Raw genomic sequence first — 21229 nt, forward strand, 5'->3', positions numbered from 1 at the left:
AATATACTTAACCTCATACCACTATCCAGAAAACACATTATAGAGTTCGAGGTTGCCTTTTCCCTGAATCTGCCTCTGGTATTAAGACCTTAAAACAAGGTCTGGGTTGGCTGCTAGAAGTCTCTTTATCCCACTCATCTAAGCAGATCCTCACACATGAACTTCTTGTTCAAGAAAGTTGCCCATGGGGCGCCTGGGTAGCGCAGTTGTTAAGCGTCTGCCTTCGGCTCAGGGCGTGATCCCGGCGTTCCGGGATCGAGTCCCACATCGGGCTACTCTGCTGGGAGTCTGCTTCTTCCTCTCCCACTCCCCTGCTGTGTTCCCTCTCTCGCTGGCTGTCTCTCTGTCACATAAATAAATAAAATCTTAAAAAAAAAAAAAAGAAAGAAAGTTGCCCAGTGCTCTGTGAAATTCACAACCTCTGCTGTAAACTGGCTCATCTACTTATCTTTTCTCCAGTGTCGTGCAGCTCGTCACCCTGCCAGCAGCTCAGAGAACAGTCTTGCAGGCAACCAAACCTCCAGATGCTTTCCAGAATCCTGGTAGGGCTGAAGCAAGTGCCCTGTTTCCCATAATGGGTAACACAGATTCCTACCCCACAGTATGGACCTTTAATCCCAATTTGACAAGTGCACCCTCTGGTTGGCACTTACTAGATGGAAGGACCTAGTTTTCCTTTATTTGGGTCACGGGCCACCCTAGCAAGTCATCAGTTGAGATTACTGGCCTCCTCTAACCCTCTCAGGACAACTCAGCGTTAGGACCAATGACCTGAGCACCGCCCAGGCCTGGTCCTTCTGCTCCCTGCTCTTTGAAGGAAGCTGTTTGGAGGGGAAAATGAGACAAAAAGAACGAACAGCAACAGTTAATACAGAACGTTACATCTATACCAAAGGATGCATTTTCCCTATCACCACCAGCGCAACCAGGAACAACAGTTTAGGGAGTATGAGAAAAAAAAGGTACTTGATTACGTTGGGGGTGTAAGGTTTTCCTCACCCTCTACATCCCCTCCCCAAACTCCTGGGACTCCCAGGAGTGACAGACAAGGGCTTTTCTCCTTTTGAGATTAAACCAGAGAGGGTGCATCTCTGGACAGCTGCCAATGACACCACTGTCTACAAGAGCACAGAGCAGAGGCAGCTTCCAGGGCTGCTTCACCTCAAACTTGGAAGCCTGCTTTACTGGGCAGCTTCATAAGGACTGCAGAGAAATTTCTGGGCAAAGTCCGGAAGGGGAAGCAGCACACCAGGACAATTCACTGTTCACCATAAAATTGAAAGAGCCCTAACTTCCAAAGTAAAAACCCAGTACAAAATGCCAAGGAAAGGCCCAGGCAAGCGATGAAGGCTCAGTTAATCCCATAAAGAGGAACATCTGGGCGACAGCCAGTCACCTTGACCTTCCTAATCCTGAGCAACATCAGTGCTGCCTCAATGCCCCCCGGGATCACCAAGCTGTCTCTGCGCCTTTCCAAGTCCAGCCCTTGGCTGAGGTGACATGAAAACCCCTATCAAGTGGGTCAGGGTTTGACTAAGCTAGGGGTTCCTAAGAAGGAACATTAACTGTTTTAGAGAAGAGTCATAAGAACATCTAACCACTGACTCAGCAATCCTAAAGGGCAGGCTGAAGAAAGGGCCTGGTGGAGGGGACTGGGTTGTCGGCTGGTGCTGCTGTTTGGGGGGGGGCCCCAGGCAGACTAATCCCCTTCATTTGGTTCCTCATCTGATGCAGGAATCAGAGGGCAAGCTCTAAGAGGATCAGTCTGCTGGGCTGGCATCTTCCCCCTTTAATCTCTCTTGATATTCTGATCCTTTAATCCCAATGAGACAAGTGAAGGCAGTTTGTTAATCCAAAGGGGTTAAGTAAGGCTGGCCTCGTAAGCTACAAGTGAGGGACACTTTCCATGGCAAAGGCCCCCCTTTGGCACACTGGCTCCATATCCTGGGAAAGGGTGGGGGTCAGATCATTACACCAGATAAAGAGCCCCAAGAAGAGAAGATCGGGATTCCAGCCTCCTCAGGCCTAGGGCAATGATGCCTGCCCTCGTCCCAAAGAACTATGACACTCAGCTAAGAAAAACAAGAGACTCTATCACTGGGAGTGGCAGCCCAGGGAGATGCAGCAGGTGGGCCTGAGACACTGACAAAAAACATTATCATGAATAACAGCACAGCTGTTGGTCCCACTCCCATGACCCTGTCAGGCCAGGTACCACATGGGGATGGTACCACACACACATCTCTGGCAATGGAAAGTAAACCAGCTCTGCCCACATGGAAAAGGGTGGGCCTGTCTAAGCCAGGAACCACCGGTGGACACACCCTTGTCAAACAGCCAGGGCTTTCTCGCTCTGCAGCAGAACTTCTAGAAACCCTATACCATATTAGGCCAAAGTCTCTGGCCAGACAGAAGCTAATTCCACCCCAAAATATTGATTCAGACCATCAGGATGGTTATAAAGCCATGGCCTTCTCTTTTCTCTTTCTTCTCTTTCCCAAACTACATCAGAAAGCCCTGAGGAGGGGCGCCTGACTGGCTCAGTGGGAAGAGCAATGCAACTCCTCTCAAGGTCATGGTTTCAAGCCCTACATTCGGTGTAAAGATTACTTAAATAAATAAATGTTAAAAAGAAGGAAAGGAGGAAGGAAAGCAAGCAAGCCAGTGAGCCAGCCCTGAGGGCCTCAAATCAAGGCCTTCAATTAGGAAGTCACTGATGCTGGGCTGTTCCCATGGGAACCATGACTCAGGATGGGGCTACTGATAAAGAATGAAAGAGCTGATCATTACTTGTTTCTTCTTTGGCTTCCCCATTCAAGATTTTCTGATCTTCTGGAATTAAGGTTCAAGCCATCAGAAAAGCAGCTCCAGGGCACCGGCTGGCTCAATCAGTGGAGCGTACAACTCTTGATCTCAGGGTTTTAAGTTGAAGCCCCATGTTGGGTGTAGAGATTACTTAAAAATAAAAAATCTTAGAAAAGCAGCTCCTGCTTCCCCCTACCCAGGCCATGCACTTGCTTTCTCATCAGCGGTTTCTAGCTGAGAACAGGCTGACCATTCCCAGGCATAAAGATGAATCCTAACCAGCACTTACTTCCCAAACTTCTGCTTGGACTTGAGGGTCTGTTCACCCATCCCCATCACTTCCGCAATACTACAAAAAAAAACCCTGCCAATTGCAGATGCTCTCAAGGTGAGTTCCTCTTTTCCTCCATGCTTGGCCCCATCGTAAGTAATCTCCAGGCTCACTGCAGAGCAGCCACTACTGCTCCCAAGCAGTGCCGGCTCTCCTGGATGGGCCACACTTCTCAGAAACATTTCCATCCTTGTTCAATCAAGATACTCCCTGTGAAAAGACCTATTTCACCCTGAAATGCACTGAGGTACTCCCAAGTTTTGGGAGACATCTTCCTGACTTGGGGAGTGGAATCATCTCTACAGCAGAGAGAGAGACTTATTGGACCCCCCAAGAGGTGAGTTTTAGGGCAAGGGACATGCTGGGCCTTCCCGCTTGGCTTCCTGGTTTGGAAAATCACTGCTTTTATTTTTCACAAAGAGAGCAAGGTCCCCAAAGGATGTGGGTTAACAGGAACGCCCCCAAGCCAACACTTGTTAGCCTAAGCACACGTTTCCCAGGACCCAGGTACATGTCAGGTGCCTCCAGGGACAGCAACACCTATCCTTTCCAGGCCCTTTCCCCAGCTTCCCAGTCTCGTTTCTCTTATGCTCCTCTCCCAAAACTCCCAGAGTGTGTCCGAGGCCCACCTTTGGCTCCTTCCCCCAGATCTCCACAGCTTTTATCAGATATGTAGCCCACCACAGGAGACAATCCTCTAGGGGGCTAATGCCTGCCCACCTCTTTTGGGGTCAGGAAGCTCGACTTTTGTCTCATCTAAAGTGTGCTGCAGCCTCTGTTGGCCTGATTTCATTTTTCAAAGGTCCATTTCATATTTGGAACAGAGTGTAAGTTATCACAGAAGCTTCATGCTAACACCACAGGAAAGACGATGACTGAGGGCACCACACTGGCTGACAAACTTCACCCAAACTGGAGCCTGGCTAGAAGCTGGGCGGGGGGGGGGGGGGGGGGGGTTTAAAGAACAGGCTGCGCCAGGAGAGGAGAGTCGAGGAAGTTCAAAGAAAGGGTGGGCCAAGGGAGGCTGTATGACAGTTTTCTGCTGTCCAAGAGACTATTCTGAGTCAGCATGGCCTATGAACCTTCTGGTGGCAAATTCTACCAGGTCCCCATACACAGGAACATTGGGCCTAAAACTATAAAAGGACAGAGGGCAAGCCAAGCCCATTTGTTATTCCCTGCCCTTTGTAAAAGGATTCTGGGCCTTGGTCTTCCCAGCAGTCACCTAGAATGTGGCTAGGGAAGGCCTCAGAGATTTCCCGCCCTACTAGTCTGTTGCACAACCAGAGCCAGGCACACTTCCCAGTTGTGTCATGGAGGTCCCAGAAATCCCCTCGCACACTGAATCCCCTCAATAAAATGTCCCAACAGAATCCAGCCCTAGCAGGTAAAGGGGCTTGTTCAGCCTCTAGTCAAAGTCACCTAGCAGGCCAACAGCTTACGGCAGTTTGCACAGATATAAAAAATAAGTGACTTCCTTCGACAGAAAGTGGCACCAGGAAAATTCTCATCAAGTACTGATTATCTCTAAGTTAGAACAGCCATGAAAACCACGTGAAGAGTATGGGCCACTTGGAGCCCAACTTAGCTAATGGTCACAAGCAATTATATACAACTATGAATAAAAAGGAAGAAAAGGAACTTACCTCATCTACAGACACAGGCAGGATGACTCGACTACAAGAGAGGGAAAACAGTATCAACTTCAGGCTCTGAAGGCTGCCCAAGGTTCCTACAGCATCATCTTAGAACAGCGTTAAATGTTTTGTTGCACATGACATATACTCACTGTCAAAAACTCAGCAGAGAAGGGCCCCCTGAGTGCTTTGAGGCAGGATCATCTGTGCCCTTCAGGTCCCATTTAGAACCCTATGATTCAGTGCAAATCTGTCCCTCTACCAGCTACTTCCCAGGCCTCTGACTCACATTTGGAGCTGTCCTTTTCTCCCTCTCCCCCACTAACATCTTTCCCAGCAAAACCAGGACCCGTCCCTGCAAACTCTGAAGCCAAGATGAAGAGTCAGAGCTGAAGAATCAGGTCCTGGGGATTTCATCTCTATGGGCCCAATCTCCTAACAGTAGCCCTCAAGGTGGAAGGCTAGGATGGGGCCATGCTCTTTCGAAGCTTAATCACCGTAAGAGCATACACCAACTATCTCTACTCTGGGGCAGGACACTGCAATACAAGCTACTGTCACAAAGCCACCAAGAGCAGACACTCTCCTTATGTCCTGACCTCCAAAGCTGTCCAAAGGCACCCCAACTGACTGTTTTTTCTTCTCCATTTCAATGAACACCCATTGTTGGAGGTACCACCAGTAACCTGACAGAAAAGCCATGGCCAGCAAGGTCCCAAACCAGTTGGAATTCTAGAGAGGTACGAGGGCTGATGGCAGAGCAACAGCCAGGACCCAGATCAAAGCTGTGAGGTCAGACAGTTGAGACAACACCACTTGGTTGTATTCATACAAATTATGCCAGCTCCCGAGCTTAGATTCTCAGTTCCCAGACCTTAGCTGGAACCCACTGGAACCTTCTGCACCTTGCACGCTTGGTGAAGCACGAGCTGCTATGTACTCCTTCCTATGCAGTGGTTCTGACAATTGGGATCTGTGTTCCAGGCTGGTAAATAGTCCGCTCACTATTTTCTAGACCCACGAATGTCCCCCAGGTAGCAAGAACCACACAGGGGTCTGAGAAAAACACCACACTAAAGGCAAGGCACAGAGCAGAAAAGTAGCAGGAAAACCAAAATGGGCTTCAAGTCCTTATCGCCTGCTAACCCCCCTCCTCCGGAATGACCCCAGTAATAGAAATCCTGCAGGTTACTGGATGCTGCCACGAATGCCCTCCTCCCATTAAAGAAAGTCAACAGTGCAGAAAAATACTTTCAACTTGGAGGCCACAATTTCTGCACCCTCAGAAGGAACTTCCTAGAAAACAATATGCCTTTTATCTTCAAGAACAGCGGTAAGAATCACATCCAAGAATTTGCAGAAATCAAATCAAGGAGAATCCTGTTAGAGGAAGTGTCAGAAAAATCAACAGGGAAAACTTCAGGCCCTTGGTGGGCACCAAGTCTCCCCCAAAAGAGACCAGCATCAGCCAGTTCCTGACAGGACACTCTGAGGCTGCTTACATGAAAACTGCATGCCCAGACATTTCTCCCTGGCTCCTTAGGAGGAAAACGACTTCAGCAGCAATAGAGTGCAATTCCAAAGGACAGGGCCACAGGGGCAGTGCTGGGCTGAGACTGGAACTGTACTCACTTCAGTGTGACCTTCACTTCCACCCTTCTCAGAGCTGCAGCACTGCAGCCACTGCCAAGCGTCTCAGATGCCCCCCTCCTCAGCCCCTGCCCCAGGACGCACACGCAGGGCACAAGTCAGGCAGGAAGGAAACGCGGATGCCAAGCAGGCTCTGCATCCCCAGCACCTGGGACCTTTCCCTGGCAGGCTTCAAGGGTAGAAGAACAAAGAATGGGAAGGAAGGACCTCTCTTCAAAACTCACTCAGACCTCTTCTGAAGGTCCCTGACCTGCCTGACCTTCTTCACAGAACTACAGGTTTCTGTAGACTCTGGGATTCAATTTGGGAAGAGAAAAAAAGATCAGGAGAATGGGAAAAGCCTGTTGTCTGGACGGTCAAGATTAAAATCCAAAGTGCTGGGGCACCTGGGTGGCTCAGTCAGTTGAACATCCAACTCCTGATATCGGCTCAGGTCATGATCGTGGGGTCCTGAGATCAAGTCCCGCATCAGGCTCCACGCTCAGCACTGAATCTGCTTGAGATTCCCTCCCCCCCCCGTCCCAACTCACTCTCTCTCTCTCTAAAATAAATAAATATAATCTTTTAAAAAATAAATAACAAATAAATAATAAAATCCAAAGTGTACCACTCCCTCCTCCTGCTGGGATCCCGAGGTTCTTCCTCTCACCATATAAAGCTCGGAGCTCTGGATCAACATCATCCTGGATGTCAAGAGCTAGAAGTGGAGGGGCTTCAAAATGATGCTGTTCAGATGAAGTGTCAAGCTGGGATGACACCTGGGTCTCTGCCCCCTTTGTTATCCAAAACTCCACACTATGTCCTAAATGTCCTAACCACCTCCGAGGAGCAAGCCAGATGGAATGGGGCAAAGTGCCTTCAATGACAAAATGGAAACAGCCCTCTGCACACCTGCCAGGGTACCAACTGAGTTCTACCAGTTGCTCTCTACTGGGACATCTCCCACTTCTGGACTTCTGGGCTTCTGACCTAATGCTGCCCACCTGCCTTCCCCTCCAGCAAAGCAGTTTCACTGTAAATTCTGCACATACACATTCAGTCTCTCCTCTTTGGGGAAAATAAAAAGTCTTGAAATGTTTACTTGGAACCATGAGCTTCAGTGATCAGTCATCTAGTGTTTGAAAGATTTAGCAATTTAAACATTCCACTCTGTCATCTAATCCCTTGGATTTCAGGAGCAAGTCTATCTTTCTGCAACACCTACCAGAAGTCACTAGTTTCCCACCCCAGTCACTACTCAAGAACTTCCTCACCGTTCACTGTCTCTTATCAATTAATGACTTTATGGGGATATTCCTCAATTCCACAAAGCAATTTCTCTATCTCTTTGCACCAAGACTGAGAATGCCCTCGAGACAGGGCATTCTACCCAAGCCCCATTCCAATATGTATATTTATTATATTCACAAACATTCCCTCTCTAAACTGTCCTCTGCCCTGGTAACATCCCAGCCCTCTCCATCACTCTAACTCCCACAAATCAGCTCCTCCCCAATATTTTCTGGACTCCTCACCCAAGTGTTCCCAAGTCCCAAGTAAACATCCTAAGATTCTTTCCAAGTACCCCCTCCTCTGCACCTACCACCTGGGCACCACGTCATGCCACCAGTCCCCTCTGCTATCTTTTTAGACCCTTCCTCTGTGACCCAAGCCTGGCCCTAACTTCCTGCTTCTTTTCCTGTGTGAACTTATTACAATCCTTCCCCTGATGCCTAGGGCAGCCACTCATACTCCAGGTTCCCCTCACACTCCTCCCCATCATCTCAGCTCCATTCCTGAAGCTGCCTAACTGCTCCTTGGTCCCTGAAGCCTACTCCTCTTCTCCCGCCAGTCCCCTCAGCCACTCCTGCAGTTCTGGCGGGCCCCTCCGTTCCTCAGCCCCACTGTATGACCGCCCCACATCTCCATCCCCTCAGCCCCTTCTCATGCCTTGTTGGCTCTCACTGTCCCCTTGACCCCATCTCAGGCCCTGCCCAGCCCTCTTGTCCCCTTGGCCTCTCCTCTCAGGCCTATCCGGCCCTCACGGTTCCTCAGGCCCCACCTCAGGAGCTGTCTGTATCTCTCTATCCCCGTTGGCCCCATCTCAGGCCCTGTCCGGCCCTCACGGTCCCCTCAGCCCCTGCTGGGCCGACCAACAGCCCATCCATTGCTCTCCATCCCCTCGGGCCCCGTCCGGCCGCTGCATCCCCTCCGCCAGGCCATCAAGCTCCCTGGTCGTCATCCCCGACTCTCCCTTCCTCCCCGCTTCCGCACGGCCCGCCGGACACTCACTACTCCTTGAGCAGCACCATGTCGCTCCGCAGCTCGGCGGCTGCCCGCTGCCCGCCCGGCCTCCCGCCCGCTTCCCGGCGGCCGCTCTCCCCGTGGCCCGGCCCGGCCCGGCTGCCTGTGCGCCTTCGTCGTGGTCTGCTCAGTCCCCGCCGCTCTCGCTGCGGTCGCCGCGCTGGCTCCTGCCGCCCGGGCCTTGCCGACTCCCGCGCCGCTGCCGACGCCGCCCGGAGCTCCGGTTCCGCAGCGCCGCGCGGGGGCGGGGCGTCTCTGCGGCAACCAGAGCGTCACACGCAGCGGTGCGCGCTGACCTCAGCGCGGAGGCGGAGCCTTCTCGGGCCCGCCCCCTCCCGTCCTTAAATGGGCCGTGGCGTCGGCTTCGGCGTCCGAGGTGGGCCCCCAGCGGGCGCAAGACCCTGGCAGTAGACGGAGCAGACATCGCGGTGTTGGGTGGGGACCTAGGTGTGAGTGTTCTGTTCCTGTACGCACGGTCTCCTCGGTGCGGAGGGTTGAGATCCAGGAAAGGGTTGTGCCAAGAAAACATTAAAGATTGCCAAATTTACGTGCAGATGCTCTTCTAAAAGTGCTTGACTCCTCAAGACATTTCTAACAGAAAAAGTTACCGTTACTGTCCACCTTTACAGGTGAGGAGGAGGCAGAGGTTAAACGACTTGCTCAAGTCGATAATGAGGATGTGATGGCGATTTTCACCCAGCACTCTTAGTGTGATGTTATTCGTCAAATAAGTATTTGCAAAGTACCTGCTGGGTACCCAAAACCTGTGCTTTTGTTGAGAGAGTGAACAAGACCGCTGAGAGAAAAGGGCTGCGAGCGGTGAAACACAGGCTCGGTGGGATTACACTGGAGGTATGGTCAGCAAAAGCTTCCTGGAAGGAGAGGAAAAGGTTTTTTGGTTTTTGTTTTGTTTTGTTTTTGTTTTTTCTGTTTGTTTGGTTTTGATTTTTTTGTGTTTTTTCTTTGTTTTGTTCTTAAGATTTCTTTCTTTTTTTTTTTTTTTAAGTAATCTCCACATTCAACATGGTGCTCAAACTCCTGACCTAGAGATCAAACGTGGGGCTTGAACTCACACAGAAAGAAGAGTCGCATGCTCCACCGACTGAGCCAGCCAGGTGCCCCCCCCCCCAGAAGAAGAGGTTCTAAGTTGAGATCTGCAGGGGACTAGGAGGGGAAGAGTTTACCAGGCAGAGTGGGAAGAGGGTTGGGGGCAGATAATACACTTCCTGGCAGGTGATGATAAGGTGTTTGGAGTCCATCCTACGGGGGCTGAGGCCCTTGAAGAGTTTTAAGCAAGTTTGGGGCACCTGGGTGGCCCAGTCGGTTAAGCATCTGACTGATGATTTCGGCTCAGGTCATGATCTCATGGGTCTTGACACAGAGCCCGGGCTCCACACTCAGCAGGGAGTCTGCTTAAAAGTCTCTCTCTCCCTCTCCCTCTGCTGCCCCCCCCACTCGCCCATGCACAAGTGCTCTCTTGCTCTCGTGCTCTCTCTAAAATAAATAAATCTTTAAAAAAAGAACTTTAAGCAACTTTGGTGTTTGAAGGCTCACTCTGAGGGGTGGGTGGAGAGGGGATGGAGGGGGCCAGAGCAGAAGCAGGGAGACCAATAAGGAAGCCTCTGGAGAAGTCCAGGTGAAGATGGACTAGGACAGTGATGGGAAAGGACACAGGGGAGGGAAGCAACTCGAGTGGTAATATCAGTAAGGTTTGTTGACTAACTGGCTGAGAGGGAGAAAGGGAGAAAACCACCCAGGTTTCTCACCTGGGAGCTGGGTGGACAGTACTGCCTTCAGGAGAATACTGGAACGGTAGATTTACACAGAGGAAGATGCCGCCTCCAGTGTTGGACTTGAGGGACAGCCAGGTGATGGTGAGCGGGCTGCCCATGATAGGGACTTGGGAAGGGAGAGTGGAGCAGGTGGCCTATTGCTGGCAGGACATGACTGGAACCTCAGCAGAGCCCTGAGTATTGCACATGTTGGCCAATCCTTCTCCAAATCCTGAAGCAGGCACGTGGATTGCCCCAGAAATCCAAGCCGCTTGAAGGAAGGCCAAGCGAAGGGGTGTTTTTTTTGTTTTTTTTTTAAGATTTTATTTATTTGTTTGAGAGAGAGAGAGAGAGAGAGCATGCACAGGGAGGAGAGGGAGAAGCAGGCTCCCTTTGAGTAGGGAGCCTGATGCAGGGCTCGATCCCAGGACCCCGGGATCATGACCCGAGCCAAAGGCAGATACTTAACGGACTGAGCCACCCAGGTGCCCCGAGAAGAGGCATTATGACGCAGAGTCCAAGATTAACTGGACCCTGACCCCCTAACTCTTCAGTATAGGGCCTTTTCTCCTACATAATAACAATGAATGGTTATTTAACAATTGCCATGTGCTGGCTTTCTCCAGAAAGTAACCAAAACCTACCCTCTGGGAGCCTGCAGTCTAGTTGGGATAACTACATTTATTCATTCACTCGATAAATATTGATTAAGCTCCTGGCCTTATCCTGGGCCTTTTTCTCAGCACTCAGGATGCAGGGGTGACCTGGAAAAACCAGGTCCTTCCTTTGTTCAGTGGGGGGAAGTGGAATATAAACAAATACAGAAATAGCCTCAAGTAGGGGTAGACATTATGGAGAGGTGGGACAGGGCGACATTAGCTGGGTGGTCAGGGAAGGCTCTTAGAAGAGGCGATGTTTAGACTGAGCCCTGCCTGACGAGAGGGATTATTGCTGAGCTGGCTCTTCGTTAACAAGAGCTGAGACAAGGGGGCTTGGAGGCTGTGCTGGGCGATGGGGAAAGTAAAAAGCAAAACAAGCGAAACAGCCGAGAAACAGCCTCTGCTCTCGAGCTGCTCATAGGGAGGAGGCCTTGCATTTTACAGAGCTGTGACTAGTGACGCGAGGCAGCTTGTGATAAAGGCGAACGTGTGTGACACCAAGAACCATGCTCAGGCAGGTCCTCCCGGGCTGCAGAGCGGTGGGAAGCATCCCAGGACAACGGCGCTTGAGCCAGACTGGAAGAGGAAGTGGCATCTCCAGAGGGAAACTACGATGAGCAAAGGCCCAGAGGCAGGATTCTACAAGGGCCTCTGGTTAGCACATGAGTGGGCATGTGTGGGCGCCACAGGTGGGACTGAGTCCCGAGCTAGGGAACTCTGTTCCGGGGGCAGGGGGCAGCCACGGAGGGCCTTAAGGAACCCCCAGTCCTCCTTACCCAGATTCAGCTGTTAGCGAGATGTTGCCACTCTCGTGACATCTCTTTTCTGAAACATTTTAAAGAAGATCTCAGACATCGTGCCACCTCAACCCTCTGTGTTTCAGTGTGATTCTAGAAATAGGAATATTTTCTTGAAAACCCACAACGCCCTTACCATACTTAACAAAATTCATAATTTCTTTTTTTTTTTTAAAGATTTTTATTTATTTATTTGACAGAGAGAGAGACAGCCAGCGAGAGAGGGAACACAAGCAGGGGGAGTGGGAGAGGAAGAAACAGGCTCCCAGCGGAGTAGGGATCCCAGGACCCCGGGATCACGCCCTGAGCCGAAGGCAGACGCTTAACGACTGAGCCACCCAGGCGCCCCAAAATTCATAATTTCTTGATATTATCTCCTACCCAGTTCGTATTCAGATTTCCCTAATTATCTAGAAAATATTGTTTTGCAGTTTCTTTTAGTGAAGTTCAGTGTCTGAACAAGGTTCACATTTTTCTTCCCATATTTTCTTTTTAGTTGTCGTGTTTCTTACATCTCTTTTGCTCTAGCAAGCTTTGCTTCCTCTGTGCTAAGGAGTGAGCCCCCACCTGCAGGTGCCACAGCAAGGCCCAGCTGTGGCCCCCTGGCAGCCCTCAGCCCCACTGTGGGAGCAGAGCCCCTGGCACCCAATGCCTCAGTGTCCCAGCCCTGCCACTGCCCACCTGTGTGAGCTTGTGCGAGTCACTGAACCTCTCTGTGCCACAGCTTCTTCATTTGTGAAACTGGGCAATGATTGTGCCCACCTCGTAGGATCGCTTGGGACGCTCGGGATCAGTAGACGAGGTGAGGTACTTAAATCAATGTTGGTGGCACATGGCACGTTTCCACATCACCATTACTGAGGAAGGGGTGTTGTGAGGGAGGAGGGATGGACACCACTGCCCCCTCAAAACTACTTCTCCATGCTCCAGGCTTAAAATCTCGAGTGTCCCAGCCTCTCATGTCTCTCTTTCTTTCTCTCTTTTTCTTTCTTTCTCTCTTTTTCTTTCTTTCTCTCTTTTTCTTTCTTTCTTTCTTTCTTTCTTTCTTTCTTTCTTTCTTTCTTTCTTTCTTTCTTTCTTTCTTTCTTTCTTTCATCTCTAACTGCACCTTTCCATCTTCTCTCCATCTTTAGCTCCCTCTCCAACCCTCTCTCTGTCTCTCCTCCATATCTCTCTGTACCTTTGTCTCCCTCTGTAGCTTTATTTCTGTTCTGTCTCTGTCTTTCCTCTCTCTGTCTCTGTTCACCTCTCTTCCTGCCTCTCTCCATCCATGTAGTCTCAGTCTCTGTCCCACTGCTCTGCCTGGGTGATGACCTTCAGCCCAGTGTTTCTTCCATCTTCTCTTCTCACCAGTCTCCTTCCCCATTTGTGCTCTCTCGGCTCCGCCTCCATCTTCCTCTCACCTTCATCTTCATGTCTGTGCATCTCAAAGTTCGGCCGCCCGCCCAGGTTCTCGGCTGACAGGCCCTGTTGCTGCCTCAGCTGCAGCTGTACCTGTAACCCATCTCTGGGTATCTCGGGGAGACTGTGTTTCACTGTTTCCATCTTCTGCTCTGTCCCTTCCTGGCGGTCGAGAGCATGCTCTCCCCCAGCTTCTCAGCGTGGTTCAGCCTCTTTTCTGTTTATTTCTGTCTCTCTCTCTCTCTCCCTTTTCAAGTTTCATCTTCCAAATATTGATTGAGCACCTGTTCCATGCCAGGCACCATTCTAGGCACTGGAAGTATCGCAATGACCAAGGCAGGGCATGTGCCAGCTTTCAGGGAACACTTATTCTGGTGGAGAGACAGACACCAGACCAAAACCAAAACAAAAAAACAGATAAATGTGTGACCCTAGCTGCTGGGCTGGGCCTATGGGGTGGAGGAGGGTGTCGGCCAGTCCAGGCCACGGGCAGGCACGCGGCCAGTAAAGGCAGGTTGCTGCTTCTGCCCTGCACTTTGCCTGACAATTCCCTGTCCCTAAATAGAGACTCCGGGCCACTCTAGAAACCAGACTAGAGTGTTTAACCCACTTGCTTACTCAACAGCATTCATTATGCACCAGGCTAGGGAGAGACAAAGGTAAAAAGAAAAAGGTCCCGGACCAGGCAGGGCTACAGTTGGATGTAAGACAAATGTGTCACCTGCTGGAGTCAAAGAAATAGACAAGCAGTTGCTTTGGGCACTCAGAAGACGCAAGGGGACTTTTACTTACTCGTCTCCTCTCTCCCTACCTTTGACAGTGTTTGGCCTGCAGACAATGGAAAGCTATTTGAGCAACCATGATAGTTAAGAAAAAAATTTTTTGAGCCAACATTTGAAACTGGGGATTTGGGTTGGGGGGCGGGGTAAAGGGAGAGGGCGAGAGAGAATCCCAAACAGGCTCCATGGCCAGTACGGAGCCCGACTCAGAGCTTGATCTCACGACCCAGAGATTATGACCTGAGCCAAAATCAAGAGTCAGACACCTAACCAACTGAGCTACCCAGGTGCCCCTGAAAATGGCGATTTAAAAAAATAATAATAAAATTTAGGATTTCCAGCTTCTCTTTTTCTTAAAAAAAATTTTAACGTTTTTATTTTTTTATTTATTTGAGAGAGAGAGCATGTGCACAAGTTGGGGGGTGAGGGGCAGCGGGAGTGGGAGAAGCAGACTCCCTGCTGAGCAGGACACTGGACTCAATCCCAGGACCTCACGATCATAACCCGAGCTGAACGCAGACACCTAACCACCTGAGCCACCCAGATGCTATGGATTTTCAGCTTATCTTGAAAAAACTCAGAAGATCTGACAACACTAGGCTCATTTCCACATGGCCATGCTAGGTTAGAATGGTGTCAAGGCAGCCCCTTAGATGGAGGCTGTGGCCTCCAGGTCCCCACAGTCCCCCCAAGTCCTCCTGTGTCCCTGGCATGGAGGTCAAAATCTTACAACTCCTGCATCACTAGAGACCTCATGCTGTGGTTCTGCTTATATTAGAGAAATATTTCTCTGAGCTGTCTCAAACATGGGAAAAGGAAACGTAGCAACAAAGGGATGTGGCAGGCCATCCACATCCCTCCCCTGGTACTCAAGTCCCCTCCACCCTAGCAGGGTCAGGAGCCAGGAGCCAGGCTGCCCCTTCCCTCCCTGGGGTGGGACTCTCCTTGGGAATTCTCTGGGGACGCCCAGTGGCTCTCCCTCTCTTGCTGCCACGGCCCAGGGTGGAGGATGGCCCGCTTGGTGGGACATCTCTCAGAGGAGCAGTCATGTGCATGACCACCACCTTAGGACAAAAGAAAAGGGACAAGAGTGAGTTCTCTTTAGAACCAGAACTCACTAGGAGCCTTGGTCTTCCTACGCAAGAGACCCCTTACCCTGTCCCTCCCCCACCTCTTCAGATGGCAGAGCAGAAGGCTAAACTAGCAAAGCTGGGGGATGGCAAGTGCAACAGAGGGCCGGGTGAGGGTCAGGGAGCATGTTTCAGACAAGTGAAGGGAATCTGAGCAAAAGGCAGGGGGCAGAAAGACGTGTGACTTAGGAAGAGACACAGAAGCAGAGGAGCAAGCAGTTCTTAGTCATTCTCACCATACATTTATTGAGTGCCTACTGTGTGCCAGGAAGTAAGCCAGGTGGTCAATGGAGCAGGAAGTCAGGGTCTGTTATTGAGTTACGGTGACACTACTGACCCTGATTGACCCAGGGAACTGATGAACCTTCAGGCACCACTCAGGACCCAGGCCTTTCTGGCAACGGAAAGGGATTCAGCGAGGCAAGACCCCCTCCCTCTTCTCCGGCCAGCTGGAAAGGTGGCGCACGGACGAGCTCCTACGCACTCCTCAAAACGCGTTCACACCTGACAGGCCCGAACACATCTGGACACACGCGCACACTGAGACACAGCCAAGCAGTTGTAGAGGAGGTGGTATGGGGGTGTTGCCTACACCCCGTGATCTGACTCGTCCCACTTAGCATAAACTGTCAGGGTGCCTGAACGTTTAGAAATTACCTCAAGAAGCTTTGGGGCCACATCTCTTACTAAAACGTGAGGGATGTAACAAAAATGGACAAGGGGGGCGCCTGGGTGGCTCAGTCGTTAAGCATCTGCCTTCGGCTCAGGGCGTGATCCCGGCGTTATGGGATCGAGTCCCACATCAGGCTCCTCCGCTGTGAGCCTGCTTCTTCCTCTCCCACTCCCCCTGCTTGTGTTCCCTCTCTCGCTGGCTGTCTCTCTGTCAAATAAACAGTAAAATTAAAAAAAAAATGGACAAGGAGACAACTTCTTAAGGCTTCTGCATAGAGAGCGTTTCTGAGAGGGAGAGGGGTCAGCAGAAAGAGACCTCACTTCCTTCAGTTGGCCACAAGTCTGTTCCGGTGCGAGGAGCCTAAAGCAGATGTCCGATTATAAGGATGGGGTTAGGGTGTGGGGTGGCCTTCGTTCCCTGGGCTATCTGCCCGCCTCCAGCATCATAAACATAACGCTATCACCTGTGAAGGACCGACTAAGGGCCAAGTAGACCACTGTGCGAGGCCTTTGTGTCCATGTTCACCTACCTCACGGTGAGGGCATTACCTCCATTTGACAGGTAAGCAAACTGAGGCTCAAGGCGCACCTAAGGCCACCAAGGCGGTATCTGTGGCGGGGCCTCTAGCCCTGCTCCTCCCCTCACTGCCTCCTTGGCACCAGGAGACGGAGCTTCATTCTGGGGTGGGGCTGGGAGCTGCCAGGGGCCCCGGTTGGCCTCAGATCCACTCCAGGAGGCTGAGAATGACTGATTCGAAGGTGGACATGCTGTCTGCAGAGAGCCAGGGGCACAGGTAGTGGCTCCCTGCTGGCGGACAGAGCTCTGCCCTGTGGCAGGCCACCCTGTGGACGGTGCTGCACCCCCTTCCTGACACCGGCTCCTCGCCCCAGGCCTGGGGAAGCCAGGGCATGGGGGAAACGGGCTCACAGAGCCCACCTATTCACCCTGACCTACCCTCAACCCTGGGGGTGGGGTGCTGCAGCTTGGAAAACCAACTCCTTCATTTTGGGGGTCCTGGGCTCCAAGTCCTCATAATCCCACCACTTGTATTGGGGAAACGGGCTATGACCCTTGAGCTGGGCCCCTGGTAATTGGTACAGGTAAGGCACCTCACCCCCCTGAGAGCCCATGAAGTCATTGTATCCTCCTTCAGAGGGCGGGGAGCTGGTGCTTAAATAGCCCCCCGAAGCCCAATCCTGTGGAGGGGACTTCTCAGAGTTCTCTGACGGGAGCCCCCCACCATAGAGTGCCAACTGCTTGTCTGCACGCCTCCCCCATCCGCCATGTATTCACTCAAACTCACGTAGGCTGACAGGCGAGCATCGGAAACTCCACTGGGCTGAATGTGTTCACTCTGCTGCCTGGGGCGGCCTGCCTATGTATCCCCAATACCAGGTGTGTCCCCATTTCAGGGTCCTTGGGGCCCAGGGCAGTAGATGCTCCCTGACTCCATAGCCCGGGGCCATGACGAGGAGGGCTCGAGCAGACGTACTTTTAACCCAGCCGATTCAGGGTACAAGCGGAAAAGGAAAAAGAAAGAGGGGAACCCACAGGGGCCTGCAACCATACCCATGGCCTTTAGGAGGGTTGGAAACCTCCCCCAGGAGGGTTTAGAGGGAACCAACCACAAAGGAATAACTAGACTCCTGGGTAAGAGTCCAGGGAGACGAGAGAGGAGGGGACTCCTGGCGATGCTCCTAAGGGTGACCCAGCCCCCTTCCTCACTCTGACCAAGAGCACATGGCCAGGTATCACTTCCTGTTTCTTCCCACCAGGAGCCTGGAGAATGGGGGGAGGGGAGGTGAAGACAGAGTTCTGTGGCCACTTGATGCCCACTGCCTTTGACTAGCCCGTGGTCTCTTCCCCTCCCATGGCATTCCTCTCAAGGTTGGGGTGACCAGAGGTTTGCTCCCCTAAGTACCCATCAGCCAACATGACTCTATTAAGTGGAGCTTAACCCTCTCTCTGCGGAAGCTCTTGGCTCCCCAAAATGGAGATCATGCCTGGCTTTTTCCTTCCCTTCCCTAAGCTGTTGCTGCCCTGCTCCCAAGGCGTGGTGGGCCCTGGGGCTGAGGCTCCAAACGGAATGTCCTGGTCTGGAGGGCCTTGGATTCTGTGATGACTTCGGAAGTATATGAGTACGAGCTCTAACCTTGAGCCAGTTACTGTACCCTCTGGGGCTCGAGTTTTCCAGCTATAAAATAGGGATAGTATCTAACTCCTGGCTTGTTATCAGGATTCAAGGATGATAATGGGAAAATATGTAACGCATCAACTCCCTACCGTCAGAATGACTGACCCCTGACAAGGGGGTGGGGGTAACCATACCTGACCCATCGGTACGGCTCACGCGCTTTGGCACTAGACTGTTTTCCGCCCTGAACTCTAGTTTCCCAATGCCTGTTTCTTCCCACAGAGTGCTCCTGTCCTGCGGGTGGGTGCGTGGGAGAGACAGGCAGCAGCTCCCTTTGGCCAGGCCTGGGCGCTGCTGGGGACAGCACAGGCCCTGACTGTACAACCTCTATTCGTTTTCCCAGCTGGAAGGGCCCTTGCTAAGTAGCATTCCCCAAACTGCACTCTTCTGGCTCTAACCTTGAGCAAGTTATTATACCCCCTGGGCCTCGAGTTTTCCAGCTATAAAATGGGGATAGTAATTAACTCCTGGGTTGTTATCATGATTCAAGGATGATAATAGGAAAATATGTAACCCATCAACTCCCTACGGTCAGAGTAGAATGAGGTCTCGAATGTTTGGGGGCACCAGAATCACCAGGTGGGGCTTAGCCGAATGTAGACTGCCGATTCTGTCTCGGCCAGAGGCAACACCTGCTGTTCACATTTTTAACAAGCGCCAGAGGAGTTCCCGCTGCAGCCGGTCACTGGGCTACATGGGGAGGACGGCTCTGACGGCTAAAACCAGTGCTCTCTCTGCAGCACACCGCACCTGGTCTTGGGGGGCCACATGTCCATGAACAGGACAAAGGCGCAGCAAGTGCCTGTTGCTGTAAGAACACACACTTAACTCTGCATTTCCCAAATGTGACCATTTTCTTTCTTTTCTCTAAAGTAAGTTCCATGCCTAACATGGGGCTTGAACTCACAACCCCAAGATCAAGAGTCACATGCTCTACTAAGCCAACCAGGTGCCCCGACCCTGAACATTTTCGTTTTTTTTTTAAATTGGAATCATTCACATCTTACAGAACTAGTGTTCTGAGGAATGGTTCGGGAAATGATCTAGTTCTCTCTCCCTCTTAAAAATATTTGTTTTAAACAAATGTTTTTTGCTTTTTAATGTTTGAGCGGACTAGACGGAAGCCTAGGAAAATTAGGTATGTTCGAGGTGCTCAACTGCATGCAGAGTTCGAATGTGGGCCTGGCTCTGCCCCTTCCTGTTCTCCACGAGTTCCCCTCACCGCATTCTGCCTCTGTCTCTTTAAGCCTGAGACTCTTGGTGTCGTCACCCTGTGTCCTACGCGCAGGAGGAATCCTCAGGGCGGTTGAGCCAGGGGTACCGAAATCTGAGTAGGGGATGGAAGGGGTCAGGATTTGCTGTTTGGCTGGGATAAACAGCAGAGGAGGGGTGGCCCCCACTTCTAAGATGTCTGCACAAGCCCAGTCTGTCTGGGGGTGAGGAGGGGGAGTAAGGTCTTTTCCTGGCCCAGTGCAGCTCCTGAGATGTCAATCACCCAGAGAGATGGGTATGATTGCGGTTGGTCAGTGGCAGAAAATCTTGTCTTGCCTTTTCTTCCCCAGCTCAAAACAGGCACATGTAGCCATTAACTGAAATACTAGCAGGGGCATCCCTTCCCAGGAGGAAAATGGATTTATTGCTTTATAAAAAGGAGTCTGGTAAAACTTTAAAGACCCAAAAGTATAAACCTAAAAATCAACCCACCCTGCTGAGCACTCCCAGGAAGTCTCAGACACATTTCTGGGGGCAGTCAGGCGGGTGGCTGGAAAGCCAGGCCAGCCTGGCAGAGGGCAGCCTCTCTCACATGAACAGCTCCAGGGCCCGAGGAGCCTGCCGGCAGGGGGCGCTACACCCCCACGGCCTCAGACAAGCTCCAAGCCGAGAGCGAGGCGGGACCCTGGGCCTGTGGCAGGCTTGGCTGGCTACTGTGCAGCTCTGGGGGGATAAGGGCAGACACCCAGAGCCCACACCTGGCACCACCCCACACACATCTCTCACACATACCACATGGTCACACATCCCACATGTACATACGCCCCTAGGCCCCTCACAATCCATCTCCCCAGTCAGGCCTGGACCTCCATGTCTGTCAGCAACAACCTGACTTCCACCCCCATAAAAACAGTTGTGTGTGTAGGGGGTGCCCTGTTGGTGCTGTTTTAATTCCCTTCAGGTCGCAGACTGGACTCAGGGCGGCAGTGGAAAGTTGCTCCTCGCCCTGAGGGAGGAGGTGAGGGACTGCTAATCAGCCTTGTCCTTGGCTCCTGAGCAGCGCCTGACTATCCAGCCCTTCATCCCCTCCCCAGACTTTAAGCCGGGGGTGGGGGGGGTTCTCCGCAGGCCTATAACAGGAGGACAGGTCATGGACAGGCCACAGGGGGCTGGAATTACAAAGGAGTTAGCACCAACAGGAAGCGGGTCCTTCCTTCCTCAGGCAGCCTCAGACTGGCCAAGGGAGGAGGTCGAGGGGCCAGGCGAGGGGTTGCAGACAGTGCAAGCCTTTGTCCTTGGGCAGGTGTGGCCAGTGGGCATGCGGCCGAGAGGCAGGTGGCAGGCAGTAGATGGAAGACCCCACTGCTTTGGCAAGAGGCGGAATCCAGACACTTAAGGGAGAGAGCCTGCCTGCTGGGGGTCCTCCTTAACCCCCCCTGCAGGCACCATGGAGCCTCAAGGCCCCAGGGCCCCTCAAGGAGGGCAGAGCAAAGCCCACGCAGCCCTTGCTTCCAGCAGTTGGAAAATCACACACGCGGCCTTCTCCCATCCTTCCACTGCAGAGCTCCGAGGCAGGACCAGGGCCCCGGGAGGGAGCGTGGACTCCAAAATGTGAAGCAGAGGTTCCTGAGGGTGCACGGAGGTCCTCTGGGGTGGGGAGAAGGACACTGATGAGTCACTGAAGCAAGGGCGGGAGGCCACAGTTCTGAGGTGGTGGGTGCTACACGAAAGCCTCTGGGTTAGAGGAGCCATTCAGCTTGAGGAAAAGCTTGTCATCCTCCCTCTTCTGCTGTAGCTGCCTCTCCAGCTGGCGCCGGTAGCAGATGAGGTAGAGGGGGAGGCAGAAGCCCAGCATGCTCAGGCCGAGCAGCCCCACATTCACCTGCAGGAGCAGAAACGAGAGTTG

At 52.0% G+C, this 21229-nt stretch overlaps 2 protein-coding genes across 4 annotated transcripts in view; both read right to left on the bottom strand.

The window, feature by feature from the left end:
- PITPNA (phosphatidylinositol transfer protein alpha) overlaps positions 1–8956 on the bottom strand; it is a 39176-nt gene extending 30220 nt beyond the window's left edge. Inside the window, exons 1-2 of the mRNA XM_045773560.2 lie at positions 8695–8956; positions 4783–4813 (exon numbers count right to left, since the gene is read on the bottom strand). Coding sequence (XP_045629516.1) covers positions 4783–4813; positions 8695–8714 — 51 coding nt within the window. The 5' untranslated portion in view covers positions 8715–8956. The remainder of the gene's footprint in view (positions 1–4782; positions 4814–8694) is intronic.
- Positions 8957–19728: 10772 nt separating this feature from the next.
- SLC43A2 (solute carrier family 43 member 2) overlaps positions 19729–21229 on the bottom strand; it is a 38719-nt gene continuing 37218 nt past the window's right edge. For all 3 annotated transcript variants that reach the window (XM_045773157.2, XM_045773156.2, XM_045773154.2), the window contains exon 14: positions 19729–21205. In XM_045773157.2, coding sequence (XP_045629113.1) covers positions 21044–21205 — 162 coding nt within the window. In that variant the 3' untranslated portion in view covers positions 19729–21043. The remainder of the gene's footprint in view (positions 21206–21229) is intronic.

Source organism: Ursus americanus, chromosome 23 (assembly GCF_024610735.1).
Source record: "Ursus americanus isolate L20-20 chromosome 23, mUrsAme1.1.p, whole genome shotgun sequence".
NCBI lineage: Eukaryota > Metazoa > Chordata > Mammalia > Carnivora > Ursidae > Ursus > Ursus americanus.